At 38.1% G+C, this 15,932-nt stretch overlaps 1 protein-coding gene across 2 annotated transcripts in view; it reads left to right on the top strand.

Moving 5' to 3' along the window:
- Positions 1-15,932, top strand: part of LMLN (leishmanolysin like peptidase) — a 93,535-nt gene that overhangs the window by 31,938 nt on the left and 45,665 nt on the right. For both annotated transcript variants that reach the window (XM_066240691.1, XM_066240690.1), the window contains exons 6-9: positions 676-854; positions 7,158-7,263; positions 11,824-11,918; positions 15,750-15,867. In XM_066240691.1, coding sequence (XP_066096788.1) covers positions 676-854; positions 7,158-7,263; positions 11,824-11,918; positions 15,750-15,867 — 498 coding nt within the window. The remainder of the gene's footprint in view (positions 1-675; positions 855-7,157; positions 7,264-11,823; positions 11,919-15,749; positions 15,868-15,932) is intronic.

Below are 15,932 nucleotides of genomic sequence, written 5' to 3'. Positions count from 1 at the left end.
AGTTTCAGGGTTTAAAACATTTTATATTTCCAGAATGCAAAAAAGAAATATAAATAGCAACTGTTAGTTTAAATTAAGATTATAAATTTAAGCCCTGGCTGGTTGGCTCAGCGATAGAGCATTGGCCCAGCGTGTGGAGGTCCCAGGTTTGATTCCAGCCGGGGCACACAGGAGAAGTGCCCATCTGCTTCTCCACCATTCCCCCTCCTTCCTTTCTCTCTCACCATCCCGCGGCCAAGGCTCCATTGGAGCAAAGTTAGCCTGGACCCTGAGGATGGCTCCATGGCCTCCACCTCAGGCACTAGAATGGCTTCGATTGCAGCAGAGCAACGCCCCAGAGGGGCAGAGCATCGCCCCCTGGTGAGCATGCCAGGTGGATCCTGGTCCAGCACATGTGGGAGTCTGCCTGCGTCCTTCCCGTTTCTCACTTTGGAAAAATAAAAATATAAAAAAGATTATAAATTTATAATAATTTAACATAATATAGAAATTGTAGTAAAATAAATTCAAAATTAGAGACAAGAAGTAAGTAGAGGGAGGTATGAATTTTATAAAAGTTGAAAATTAAAAAAAATTAAATTATATGTATTCAGAGTCTGGATTCACTATAAATTAAAAGTTGCCACAGCTAATCTTGTCTTTGGTCTGATTTTCTGTTGCCCCCGATGGGCGCAGCAATGCAGGGTCTGCCGTGGGGGTAAGTGGCCCTGTGGAGCAGTGGGTGTGCCAGACCAAGAGGGCGTCCCAGATGCTGACTTCGTTCTCTATGTTGGTGCTCTGGCTACTGAGAGGTGCAGCCATGAAAACATCATCTCATATGCTGCCTATTGCCAGCAGGAGGCAAAAATGGACAGGTAAACCTTCCCTTGAGACTTACTTCCCAAGATCTAATATGGGAACTCTTAAACTATATTACTGTAAGTGTTTAGAGTTCAAGAAGTTTGCATTTGACATTTCCCTCAGTAGGCAGAAAGGGCACACTGCCTGCATGGGGGATGAGGAGTGGGGGAGTCAGGTTCTGGGACTTTTGCATATGATAATATCAGTACCAACTCCAAAGGAAAAGTCTACTGTCAAGAGAATTTTCTTTGGAAGTGAATACCTCTCTGAGGAAACTATCTGAACTTAAATTTAAGCTGTAAGTAAGATGTTAAAGTAACTCTTCCCTAATTATATAATTTGATATGTTATGGTGGACTGGAAAGTCCTAGAAGCCAAGCAACACTCACAGGACACTCGACCCTCAACATAACACTGGGCACTGACACACTCAGAGAGTTGGAGAACCGGTTTATTATGCCAGCGGGCTCAGAGGAGTTAGCTCTCCTAAGTCTGAGCAGCGACTGGTGGTGTCTTGGGGCTTTTTAAAAATTAATTAATTAATTAGTTTTTAAAAGACTTTATTCATTTTAGAGAGGAGAGAGAGAGACAGAGAGAGAAGAGGGGAGGAGCAGGAAGCATCAACTCCCATATGTGTCTTTAATTTATTTTTTTAATTTATTCATTTGAGAGAAGAGAGAGAGGAGAGAGAGTGAGAGAGAGAGAAGGGCATCAACTCCCATATGTGCCTTGACCAGGCAAGCCCAGGGTTTTGAACCGGCGACCTCAGCGTTCCAGGTTGATGCCTTATCCACTGAGCCACCACAGGTCAGACTCTTGGGGCTTTTTATAGTCACACGTTTACTGAGCAAAAAGCAAGTAGGTAGGTTTACAGAGGAAAGAAGAAAAAAACAAAACAAAAGCAGAATTGTCAGAAACAGAACAGTCATGTCAGCAGTGCTAACAGCCATACCACCGGAACATAGCGGTAACAGCCTTATCAGGAACAGTCGTGACCGCAGTATATCCCTCTCAGCCACGCCAGTTTCACCGGAAACCTCTGGAGAAGAAAGAGTGTCGATTTCAGGATTGCAGTATAGCAGCCATATCAGATATGTCCTTTACTTAAATCACTTAAAAATTTAGTCCTCTTTTCTTATTTTCCTTCTTAATTTTTTTTTAATGATTGATTTTAGGGAGACAGAGAGAGTAAGGGGGAGATAGAGAAACAGTCATTTGTTCATCTAGTTGTGCCTTTATTGGTTGCTTCTTGTGTGTGTCCTGACTGGGGATCAGACCTGCAGCCTTGGTGTTGGGGGTGGCGCTCTAATAATTTTGCTCACTGGCCAGGGCCCTGAATTCTCTTTTTTATTTACAAAAGATTTCGAAAAAGATTTTTCCAGTGAAGCAGTCTTGAAATGAAAAAGTAATGTACTTGTAGAAGAAGGTCGCCTTTCATAGTCCAGACAGGTCAATTAAAGGTAGGAGAAACTGCGAGCCTCAGAATAGAGTCTGTGTAACATTGTCACCTCTAGGAGAGTTCATTCGACCAATTCCTGTATACCTAGAGACCGTTGCCGAGGTCCTGAATATTCATTTAACTTTCTAGACTTGTGGGCTTTAAAGAGTTTTTTCACTGTATTGGTATATAATTCATTTTTTCCTGAGAAGCTGTAATTAAATTTGTGATAGTTTATAATTAATGGTGTCTTAGTATCAAGGAAAAAGTGTTTATTTGAAGTCCTAAATGAATGATAAAATGTTACTTGATACAATGAGATAATTTCGTAGACGACTGAAAAACATAGCTTCAAATAGTAGTACTGTAAAATCATTGATTTTTTCTTAATTTGAACTACTATAACAAGTAAAATGTACCAATTTTATAGTGCAAACAGCATTTTATTACTATAGCAGACAAAATAGTGCCCATGTTATTAGAGGATATGAAGAAAATTAGTTTTTATAAACCTCATTTGATTTCTGTGTCAGTGGAATAAGTACAGTGGTACCTTGAGATATGAACAGACCAACATACAAATTTTTTTTTAAGATACAAGCTGCGACTCGGTCTGTATTTTTGTTCGAGATCTGAGTGAAATTCTGAGATATGAGTTGTGATTCGGGAAGCTGCTGCTAGTTGGCACGTTGGCGCACGGATCCAGTATCAGCAGTTTGATACATGAGTTGACTGGCTTACCTAGCTCAATTACAGAACAAATTAAATTCGTATCTCAAGGTACCACTGTATATGGATTATATACATGCACAATCTCATTTTGAGTATACTATTTAATGTCAAAAGAATATTGTGAGACTGACTAGGTGGTTATACAGTGGATAGAATATCAACCTGGGATGCTGAGGACCCAAGTTCAAAACCCCGAGGTCACCAGCTTGAGCATAGGCTCACTAGCTTGAGTGTGGGGTCACTGGCTTGAGCATGGGATCATAGACATGACCCCATGGTCACTGGCTTGAGCGCAAAGGTTGCTGGCTTGAAGCCCAAGGTCGCTGGCTTGAGTTCAGTGTTGCTGGCTTGAGCAAAGGGTCATCATTGGCTTGGCTGGAGACCCGGTCAAGGCATTTATGAGAAAGCAATTAATGAACAAGTGAAGTACCACAACTACTAGTGGATGCCTCTCATCTCTCTCCTTTCCTGTCTGTCTCTCTTCTAAGAAAAAAAAAAAAAGAACATTGTGAAACACTGTTCTACATATGTACACTGTGTACATAATATAAATCTGTATTTGTTTTAAAACTCTATGTACATACTTGAATTTGCTAAGGGAAAAGTCAGAAATAAATATATAGTATTACCAATTATCCTAATGCGTAGGACTACCTCGTTTTATCACTGAAAGTCTCATATCCTGGGAAACCTCTCAGTCCTGGACAAACCAGGATGGTTGATCACCCTAAAAATAAAGCTCTACAAATCATTGATAGCAGTTACCTCTAATAGTGGAATTTAGTGGGGTAGATTATAAAATAAGAAATTTTTTTTCTTTATATATTTCTATATTATTTCGATATATACTTTTTTACAATGAGTTTTTAATATATATATATATATATATATATAAAAGACATGTTAAAATGAGCGTGTTACTAGGAACAGAATGGCCTTCCTGGGGAGGTAGGGGAAGGGATATACAATCCCACATTGAGATGGGTCTGGGTCAGCGACTTTAAACCTGTTTTATCTCGTGGCACACATAAACTAATTATTAAAATTCTGCAGCACACCAAAAATAGTGTATTTTTCACTGATCTGACAAAAAATATAGGTATAATTGTGATTAATTTACAAAAGAGAAAAGTCATTATCTACCCTTTCGCTCCATCGTGACTTTTTAAAAAATCAGGTGCTTGTACTTGTATATAAGGATTTCTGGTACCAAGAATGAACCATTCAGACACAACAGTGTTATGCAATGTGACCAGTAAGAGGCAGCTCTATCATATGACCACATTATGGTTCAAGACAGAGCATTCACACCAGATGGCTGTTATTGTGTTGCCTATTGTCAATTTTTTATTTGACAATCTAAGGGAAAAGAGGTCCGTGCCCCAGATTAAATAGTCAGGTGTTGAATGTTTTAAAATTTCTTGCCCTAGATGGATGGTTCAGTTGGTTAGAGCTTTGTCCGAAAGCACAGAGGTTGCCAGTTCAATCCTTAGCCAGGGCACATACAGGAACAGATCAGTGTTCCTATCCCATTCTCTCTCTCCCATTTCCTCTCTCTCTAAAATCAATAAAAATAAAAAATCCTTACAGCACACTGGTTGACAGTTGCTGGTCTGGATAATGCTGACATCTTACAATGCTGAGAGTACCTCAAGTATCTAATTGTATGTTAGTGAGAGAATCTAGCAGAGGAGTTGTCACACCGATGAGAATCCTGTAGCCCAGCATTGCATTTCAGTGTCATTGCTCTGCTGTTAGCTTTGTTTAAAGCACGTTAACATTTGGTTCACATTTGATGTAAATGAGTAGCTAAAAGAATAAATGTTCTTTGCATCTATAAATATGAAGTTACTCATATATATTTTCTCATTTCTGGGGAAAGATTATGGTTTCTCCTGAGGAAAATGTTGATGTTGGAAGAAAGAGCAGTGTCTTTGGTTGTCCTTTTTCTAATTTTTTCAAAGGAAGTGAAACTTTCCTTCAAAACTGATGTATTAATTCATTCGGTGAATATTTGAGCACCTAATGTTGCTGGCAGATTAGGTGAACAAAATACTATAGATACTTGTACCTGCCTCACGTAACTTACAAATTACAGGAAAGAGGTATTAGTTAACTATACTTACAAATAAATAGATGATTTCCAAATGTGATAAACATACTTTGTAGAATTAAACAGAGTGCTGCATAAAGGAGAACAAAAAGGTCAACATAATTTAGATCTATTAGGCAAAGAAGGCCTCTGAAAAAATGAAATTTTAGCTGTAACCTGAACATTGATAGGCTTCAGCTAAATAAAGAGGTAGAGAAAGAGCCTACGTTAGGAAGAAGCCACATGCACCTGTTGCTGTTACAAGCCACTTCAGTGGACACTGAGGATGAGAGCTTCATGAGACAGATTGAAGAGGAATTCTAGGCCAGGGTTTTTTTGTTTGTTTGTTTGTTTTTTGTGAGAGGAGGGGAGGCAGAGACAGACTCTTGCATGCACCCCAGCATACGCAGTAGGGGCTGATGGTGTATTGCTGCTAGGGCATTGCTCCATTGCAACCGGAGCCAATTTTTAGCGCCTTGACAGAGGCTATGGAGCCATCCTTAGTGCCGGGAGCCAACTTGTTCTAATTGAACCATGGCTTCAGGAAGAGAGGGGAGAGAGACAGAGAGAGACAGAGAGAGAGAGAGAGAGAAAGAAGCGAGGGGAGGATGGATGGGTACTTCTATGTGCCTGACCAGGACTCAAACCTGGGACAGCCACATGTTGGGCTGACGCTCTACCACTGAGCCAACGGGCCAGGGCCTGGGCTATTTTAATTTCAGTGCTATAGAAGTCCCTGATGAGTTTTAAGTCTGACAGTGGTATCCATTTTGTATTTTGGAGGTCACAAGCAATGTTTGGGTAAGTGAATTATATACATACTTTTTCTAAGTCTAAGTCTGTTGTTTTCAAGTATGGGAAGTGTACTGTAAGTTTTTTATGTACGCAGGACAAATGTTACTTTGTAAATATGCGATCAACATTTAGTGAAGTCTGTGGTATTTCTATGGCAAAATGTTCAGGTAGTGGTGAGAGAAAGGGCCTTGGGGTTCCTTGCCCTTGTCTGCTTACTGTAGCTTTTGGACGATAGGTAGGTGCACGATGGAGCTGACTGAACTACTCTGGGTCCCAGTCAGCTCTTGGGTTCTCAGGTTCTACGTGCAGAGGAGATGTAGAGTTCTGTAGATTCTAGGAGGTAAAGAAGATAAAACAAGATAATGGGAAGGTACAGATTTTTATGTGAAGGAAGGCAGTGTTAGGGCAGGAGAAACGAAATAGTGAGGTGGAAATAAGAATGTTCAACAACTTTCAGCAACTTGAATAATTTGCTTATTGTCCTATTGTATATCTGGTTTCTCTCTCTACTTGTCTGTCCCTGTGTTTATAAATACAGGGGATTTTCGGGTTACAACATGGTTCTGTTCCTACGACAGTGATGTAACATGAATTAGGTATAAGTCAAAACATACCCTAGCCTAAGTCACTTATGTATCCTGACACAGTTGTAAACTCATAATCTAGAACATAGAGACACAGCTAAGCCACAGAAAAAGGAAAAGGACATAAATGTACTGTACTCTGTACTGTGTATTCTGCCGCGTGCAACCAAACCTTAATAGTTCATCCACTAAGTAGTTCATCTGTAAGTAAGACACGAATATATCAATTTTTTAAAAGTTTTTATGGGAGTGAGCGTTGTAAACTGGAAATGTCATGTATTGAAACTGTTGTAACCCGAGGATCGGACCCCTCTATACTGAAATGCTAAAGTCATATAAGGGTTTTACAAGAAAAATGTTAGAATTTGAATTTTTGAGTACATTCCTTTTTTTTGGTATATATTGACATATTTTAAAAATTCACATTAAAGTATGATTAACTGTGTAAACTCTTTTGTAGAAATAGGTGTTGGTTAGCCATGCCATAAGAACATAGAGGTATATTCTTCAGAATAAAAGATAGTAAAAGTTAGATGTTATTGTACAAAATGACATTTGATATTTAACAAAGCTTTCTCTGACCTTGGACAGTTCTTGATAGAAAAGTATAGGTTAATATATATCATAATATATATTGTTCTAGAGTATAATAAAAATTTAATGTCTATTTTAACAGGCCTATAGCAGGATATGCTAACCTGTGTCCAAATATGATCTCTACCCAGCCTCAGGAGTTTATTGGGATGTTGTCTACTGTGAAACATGAGATTATTCATGCCCTGGTAAATTTTGCTGTTAACTGTTCTTTTGTGTGTGTATACCTTGATTTTCTGTTTATTATGCTCTCATATTTTAATGTATATGTTAAATTATAAGATTCTAGATTCTTAGATTTCTATTCTGTAAAAACCTAGTTGATTAGGCCTCTGCTAGTAGAAATTTCTAATGATTAGCATATGGGCTGGGTTGAGAGAAAATGATTAAGTTTCTTCAGGAAAAAATAATTTAGAAAAATTTACTTTCCTATAAAATGACAGCTTATATACTAATTATAGATCTTTCTTATTTCATACAGAGAACTCACTTCTAAAACTCCTCTTGGTCTATTTAGGCTTTCTAAATTTATAGGTACTAATTCAGAACTTCTTCCATTTCCTCAATTTATCCAAAATAGTGAATTTTTGCCATTTGTCTAGAGAATTGTACAGCATTGCCTAAGAGCCTAGGAAATGTTCTCCTGATGCCACATGTATATTTAGAAAGTAGATGGCAGTAAAATAAAGAGAGATAATGGGTTACACAGATCTAGGTGTGATTCTTCACTAAAACTCTGGGATCTTGTGCAAATCACTTGGCCTTTGTAATCCTCAGTTTCATCTTTTTTTAAATTTATTTTTTACAGAGACAGAGAGTCAGAGAGAGGGATAGACAGAGACAGACAGACACAGACAGACAGGAATGGAGAGATAAGAAGCATCGGTCATTAGTTTTTTTGTTCCTCATTGCAACACCTTAGTTGTTTATTGATTGCTTTCTCATATGTGCCTTGACCGTGGGCCTTCAGCAGACTGAGTAACACCTTGCTTGAGTCAGTGACCCTGGGTCCAAGCTGGTGAGCTTTTTGCTCAAACCAGATGAGCCCGCGCTCAAGCTGGTGACCTCGGGGTCTCGAACCTGGGTCCTCAGCATCCCAGTCCAGTGCTCTATCCACTGCGCCACCGCTTGGTCAGGCAGTTTCATCTTTTTTATTAATCAATTAAATTTATTTTATTTTATTTTTTTTAGCAAGAGAGTACACAGCAAGGGAGAGAGATGAAAAGCATGAACTCATAGTTGTAGCACTTTAGTTGTTCACTGATTGCTTCTCATACATGCCCTGGGTGGGGGGAAATGGAGGACTACAGCTGAGCCAGTGAACCCTTGCTCGAGCCAGTGACTTTGGGCTTCAAGCCAGTGATCATGGGGTCGTGTCTGTGATCTCACACTTAAGCCATCAACCTCTGGGTTTCGAACCTGGGTCCTCATTGTTCCAGTCCCAGGTCGATGCTTTATTCACTGTACCACCACCTGGTCAGGCCTCAGTTTCATCTTTAGAATGAAGATAGTAATACATACTAAAATGAATTTGTTTTCTTCTAGCTTAGGACCATGCTGTATATAGTAAGGTGTAATAAAATTAGTGGCTATTATTTATTTTATTTGGTGAGTTGTCATGTATAACCTTGAAATAAAAACCTCAGTCTTTTTTTTTTTTTTTGGTCTCAAACATTAAGGAAATATATTGATTTACTGGATGTCTAGAGTATGGGATTCAGAACTAACTTAACCTAATAGTCCAGCTCCATTTCCCTATATTTCCCTTGGCTGTACTCATGTTAAGTTTCAGGCTTTAAATCAGCAAGTATATTGAATAACTCAGTGAAATTATAGTGTGACCAGGTAATACTTATATCTTTTAAGTAAGAAGATTCTGAAATGAATCATCTGTTTTTCCTTTATTAAAAAAAGTAGTTGAACCTGCTACATTTGGTAAAGACAAGCATCATTTTAAAGTAACATTTTAAAATTTAAATTAAAAAAATCTAAAGATAACTTGATGAGAAAACTAGAAAAAAACAACAGGTTTTAAGTCCAGTTCATAAGTGAACATGAATGAATACAGAGTTCATAAACATGACATAAATTAGGTTAGGAATAGACAATTCACAAAAGAAAAAATTCATTTGGCCACTATAAAGTAAGTACATATATTCACACTTACTTTAGCAGTCAGGTAATTTCAAATTAAAGTGAGATACCATTGAATGTAAAAACATATATGAGAATTACGCAAATTGACTTCAAGGTAGTGGTTACCTTCTAGGAGGAGGGAGGGAAAAAAGTTTAGGTAATGAGGCTTCACCAGTATTTACTCTGCAGTGTTTTGTTTCTTTTTAAAAATCCGAAGAAAATATGGCAAAACTAACATCTTAAATCCTCTTTAGAAGGATGCATAAGTTTCTATTAGATTTTTAAAAAATTTTAGTTGTAGTTATTCACGGTACTTTGAATACTAGATAATACTTTTGAAATGAGTGCTTAGAAAAATTTTCTAGTTGATAGGGTGGGAAAATATGCATCTAGAATATTATAAAGGATAGGACAAATCATGCTATTGTAAGTTTTATATAACTTCAGTGAATTGTATATTAAAAACTATTTAGATTTTCTTAGCTGATTCCATTAAGTGTCCTTTGCATCTTCAGAGATTAAAAAAGAAGAAGAAATATAGGAATAAAAGAATAATCTGGACTCCATTAATCATATTGGCAAGCCTGAATGACATAGAGGCCACAGTTATGTAAGCAAAGAAATTTGCTAATGAAATTGATTACATGATCATTTATGATGGTTAATTATATGAATATAAGCTATAGCATATTCTCAATGTATAAGACTTAAAGTAGTAGTTATAAAAGTGCTTTGTTTTTGTTATTAGATTAAGAAAGCAAGAAAAAAATCTCACTAATGAAATAAATATCACATGTCAACAAATTTTTTGCCCATTTTCTTATCTTATTTGAAAGAAGGGGAATAGAGAATAGGAATTTACCTTTTTTTTTAATTGAATTTACTGGGATGACATTGGTTTGCAAAATTATATACGTTTCAAATGCACAACTCAGCAAATCTCCACCTGCCTGCTGCATCGTGTGCCCTCTGCCCCTAGCCATCCTTTCCCTCTGTTGCCATTTCCCCCACCTCTGCCCACCACCACCTGGCCCCCCGCCCCCTTTTCTCCAGCCGTCACCATACAATTGACTGTGTCTGTGTGTTAGGTGTATGTGTTTTGGGGCCAATCCCTTTACCTTCTTTCATCCAGAATGTGAATACCTTTATGCAAAGTAAACATCATTAAAATTGAAGACTTCTATAAAATGCTACTTAAAAATGTGATATAAACATACAAATTCACGTTGTAAAATAATTTTGGGAATGTGTATAATATTACATATTACCCTACCAGCAAAAGAACCACAGCTAACATTTTGATTCATATGCTTCCAGTCTTTCTTTTTGTGTGTGTGTCCAGTTTTTTGTTTTTATTTTTTTAGTAGGTAGATAGCCTTTTGGAATGGCTTCTTTTATTAATACAATGCTTTTTAGAGTCAGTAAAAAATTGTTTTTTATTTAGAAAATTAACAGGGTGACATTGGTCAACAAGAGAACATAGATTTTGGGCAAACATCTCCACATCATTTAGACAGTCGATTATGTTATATATCCATCACCCAAAGTTAAATCATCCTCCATCACCTTATATTGTCCCTCTATACCCTTCCCTCAAGCCCCTCCCCCCACCCTCTCCTTCTCCCCATCCCCTCCCCCTGGTAACCACTGCACTCTTATCTAGGTCCATGAGTCTCAATTTAGTATCCCACCTATGTGTGGAATCATATAGTTTTTAGCTTTTTCTGATTTATTTATTTCACTCAGTATAATGTTATTAAGGTCCATCCATGTTGTTATAAATGATACTATGTCATCGTTTCTTACAGCTGCATGTTGTGTCCAATTTTCCTTAATACATTTGCACACACACACTCCACTTTTTACAAGTGTAGATCAAAGACTGAATTTCATGAATGTGCTTAGGAGCACACTTACTCACTCACTGCCTACTTTAAACTATATTGTTAATTGTTCTCAATATTAGCATTTCCTGGATGCAGTTATAGAGTTTAGAAAGTTCATGTGAAGATCAATTGTGATAAACACGTTTTTAAACAAATAAATGCATTGTTTATACCACTACTAAAGAATATGTGTTACTGCCTGACCAGGCAGTGGAGCAGTGGATAGAGCATTGGCCTGGGATGCAGAGGACCCAGGTTCGAAACCCCGAGGTCACCAGCTTGAGTGCGGGCTCGTCTGGTTTGAGACAGCTTGAGCCCAACGTCGCTGGCTTGAGCAAAAGGTCACTCGATCTGCTGTAGCCCCCCCAGTCAAGGCACATATGAGAAAGCAATGAACAACTAAGGTGTCACAACAAAGAATTGATGCTTCTCACCTGTCTCCTTTCCTGTCTGTCTGTCCCTCTCTCTGTAACACCAAAAAAAAAAAAAAAAAAGTTACTATTACTTTTGATTTCCTCATTTAATAATGTCAAATAATTGGAATTTAAAATTCAAAGATATGAAACATGTAATTGTCCAATTCCAATATGAGAAGTTCCATAAAAGTAGTAATGTTGTGCCTTTATGTGGTTATATCAGTGTTCTCTTTTAATAGCAGCATGTTGTGGTATCTCTAATCAGAATTAATATTTTTCACTTTAAGACATTTTGAACATTTTTTTATAGGGTTTCTCTGCTGGGCTGTTTGCATTCTACCATGATAAAGATGGAAATCCTCTAACTTCAAGATTTGCAGATGGTCTCCCACCTTTTAATTATAGGTATTTGTTATTTTTGTTCTTGTTCTCTTTCAGGAGGATACTAAGACTACAATCTGAGAATCATAGTATGTTAGGCGCCATAAATATCAGTGGGTTTAGGGCTAGCCTAAGAAAATTATAGACATTAAAACAAGATAGGATATAAAAGATTACTTAGCTTCACCTTTCATTTTACAGATGAAGCCGTTGAGCCGCATAAAGCTTGAAGTGATCTGTCCAGAGAGCTAGAACTCTGCTGGGCAGGGCTCTTTCCTACTGTACTGCAGCTTGTGTTGCTTTACAGTATATCGGGCTGTAGGAAAATATGGGCTGGTTATATTTTGGTTTTATTAATAATTGCCTAGACATGGAAATATTGACATGTAAACTGATATTTAATTAGCACAACATATTAGCTATGGTTAGAGAGAGAGAGAGAGAGAGAGAAGAGAGGGGGAGGGGTGAAGAAGCAGATAGGCACTTCTCCTGTGTGCCCTGGCCGGGAATCAAACCTGGGACTTCCACACGCTGGGCCGATGCTCTACCGCTGAGCTAGCCAGGCAGGGATATGTTCTTTTTTTTTAATTAGATTTATTGGGGTGACATTGGAATAGGATCATAGAGGTTGCAAGTGTACATTTCTATGATACATGATTATTTATTTATTCATTTTTAGAGAAGAGAGAGAGAGAGAGGGAGAGAGAGACAGAGAGAGAGAAGGGGGGAGGAGCTGGAAGCATCAACTCCAATATGTGCCCTGACCAGGCAAGCCCAGGGTTTCGAACCGGTGACCTCAGCATTTCCAGGTTGACGCTTTATCCACTGTGCCACCACAGGTCAGGCCGATACATGATTTTTATATTGCACTTTGTGCCCACCACCCAAAGGAAAATATTTTTCCTATTTAGTTATCTTTTTATTTTATCATATTTTTGCCATATTACAGAAGTGTTTTAATTTTATATCATTAAATTCATCTATCTTTTCCTTTATTGTTTAAGAAAGTTTCTGCCTGCCAAAGATTATAAAATTATTATCCTAAATTTTTTTTTCAAAACCTAGAAGCTTTAATCTGTTCTTCACTTTCATACATAAGTAACCATTCTGTACCATTCTTCATTAAATGAAGAATTAGATATTTTTCAATTAACTCATTTGTCTCTTTAAAACAATTTTGGGTATTTTTTGTTTGTTTTTTTATTAATTTTAATGGGGTGACATGAATAAATCAGGGTACATATGTTCAAAGAAAACATCTCCAGGTCTAAATTTTGTATTGTAAGTTATTTAAATTTTTTATGTTCATAGCTTTAATTCATTTGAAATTTACTTTTGCTTCATGTTTTTTTTTTTTGTATTTTTCTGAAGTTGGAAATGGGAAGACAGTCAGACAGACTCCCGCATGCGCCTGACCAGGATCCACCCAGCATGCCCACCAGGGGGCGATGCTCTGCCCATCTGGGGCGTTGCTCTGTTGCAACCAGATCCATTCCAGCGCCCGAGGCAGAGGTCACAGAGCCATCCTCAGCACCTGGGCCAACTTTGCTCCAATGGAACCTTGGCTGCAGGAGGGGAAGAGAGAGACAGAGAGGAAGGAGAGGGGGAGGGGTGGAGAAGCAGATGGGTGTCTCTCCTGTGTGCCCTGGCCGGGAATCCAAACCGGGACTCCTGCACGCCAGGCCGACGCTCTACCACTGAGCCAACCGGCCAGGGCTGCTTCATGTATTTTTTGTTGTTGTTGTTGTTTTTTTAGTAAGGTGGAGGGACAGACAGGGACAGACAGGAAGGGAGAGAGATGAGAAACATCAATAGTTCATTGTGGCTCCTTAGTTGTTCATTGATTGTTTTTCATATGTGCTTTGACCAGGGTGGCTTCAGCTGAGCCAGTGACCCCTTGCTCAAGCCAGAGACCTTAGGCTCAAGCCATTGACCATGGGGTTATGTCTATGATTCCATGCTCAAGCTGAGGCCCTCAGGGTTTTGAACCTGGGTCCTCAGTGTCCCAGGCTGACACTCTGTTCACTGTGCCACTGCCTGGCCAGGCTATTCTGTTTCTTTTATATGGTTGTTTTTTTTTAATCAGTACAGAGGTTTTTTATTTTTTTTCACACTTACCATGCCGTAACTTTCCAGGGAACGGGCGCCAGCAGCTCAGGCCCCTTTCCGTGGGGTCTCGCAAAGTGCTTCTCTGGGCCGAGCAGGCTGACCCTTCGGTACCTTTCTCTTTGGCTTCCTTCTTTTTCTGATCATTTTCCTTCATACGTTTCACTATCTCAGCTCTTAGAGTGCTTCATATGTTCAATATGTGCATTAATTCTCTTGGCAAGAACCTTGCCTAAAGTTGTTTGTTCACAACAATGCCCACTGCATGCTGGGTGACATTGTGGACTCTGCCAGTTGAGCCAGTGCCCACTCCCTTGTAGTCTGTAATGTCACCTTTTTGTAGAAATGTATGTATGTGGCCAAAAGAACCCTTCTTGTTTTCTGAAAGGTCTAGAGACTATATAGTGAATGCCTCTCCTCTTTCCCTTGGTGTTAGTCATTTTGGTGAATTAATGGAAGATGGAGGATCTGACTGAAAAGAGGGTACATATATTTTTATAATTATTATATCTCAGTGGATTGACTTTTTTATCATGAGAAAACTTCCCTCTTTGAGTCTAGTAGTAATTTTTGTCTTAAGTTTATTTTGTCTGATATTAATACAGGTATAGCTGTTCCAACTCTCTTTTGAATATTATTTGAATGTCATATCTTTTTAATCCGTTTATGTTCAGCCTATTTGGGTCCTTGAGTCTGAACTGTGTCTCTTGTCCACATATAATTGGATCATGGGTGCTTTTTAATGCATTCTTCTAGTTAGTTTCGTGCCGCCCCGTCTGGGGGCTGCCAGTTGCTAGTTTTCACCATGCCTGCCTGGGCTTTTGGTTTTCAAGCCTGCACAAGACTAGAGAGAGGGCATAAGAAAACAAAGCTTCCTGTTCTTACAGTTCAATTTTATTAATTCATCAGATTCATCCCTTTTTTCTTAAATGCTTTCTGTATTGCTGTAAGCCTTTGGTTAATTTCCAGAATTCTGAAAAAGCTGATTTGATCAATTTTGCCACTTTTCTCATTGCTTTCACGAAGTGGAGAATTTTCATAGGTCCTTACCCCACACTTTTAGCTGACATTTGTCTGGAATTTATTTCTGTATATGGGATGAAATAGGTATTTAACTTTTTTTCCCCTTAGATGGATAACCTGTTTTATGCATACTTATTAAGTAAATTATACATTTCCACTAAGTTAAAGTGCCTTTTTTTGTTTGTTTGTTTAAGTTTTCTTATATACTTGGATATGTCTCTGGACTTATTTTTTTCTCCATTGAATTTGTTGAGAGAAAATAATTCATTGCCATCTTAGCCAAGTATTGGCTATGTAGACTTGAGCAAGTTACTTCTCTCTAACTTCTGTCTCTTTATCTACAAAATGGTGATGATAATCTCATGAAGCTGTTGAAAAGATTAAATTAGAAAATGTTATCAAGCCTGACCTGTGGTGGCGCAATAGGTAAAGCGTTGACCTGGAATGCTGAGGTCACTGGTTCAAAACCCTGGTCTTGCCTGGTCAAGGCACATATGGGAAGCAACTACTAGGAGTTGATGCTTCCCATTCCTCCCCACCCCTTTTTTTCTCTCTAATAATAATTAATTAAATAAAATATATTTTTAAAAAAGAGGATCAAGTACTTTGCATGAACTTAGTACCTAGTAAGCTGAAATATTTTGATTTTATTGCTATTCATAAACAATTTTGCATTTAATGTAGTGAATTTGCAAAAGTGACTGTGTTCTTATCCTTTAACTACAGTCTTGGATTATATCAATGGAGTGATAAAGTAGTTCAAAAAGTGGAGAGAATGTGGGATGTTCGAGATAACAAGATAGTTCCTCACACTGTGTATGTCCTCGTAACACCTCGTGTTGTCGTAAGTATTACTGAACTTATTAATATCTCATGAGCCGTCTGCTCTTTTTCTACATTATGGTAGTT

The sequence above is a fragment of the Saccopteryx bilineata genome, chromosome 8 (genome assembly GCF_036850765.1).
Source record: "Saccopteryx bilineata isolate mSacBil1 chromosome 8, mSacBil1_pri_phased_curated, whole genome shotgun sequence".
NCBI lineage: Eukaryota > Metazoa > Chordata > Mammalia > Chiroptera > Emballonuridae > Saccopteryx > Saccopteryx bilineata.
Note: the sequence above shows the minus strand (reverse complement) of the source record. Positions and strands in the feature narration are given on the sequence as shown.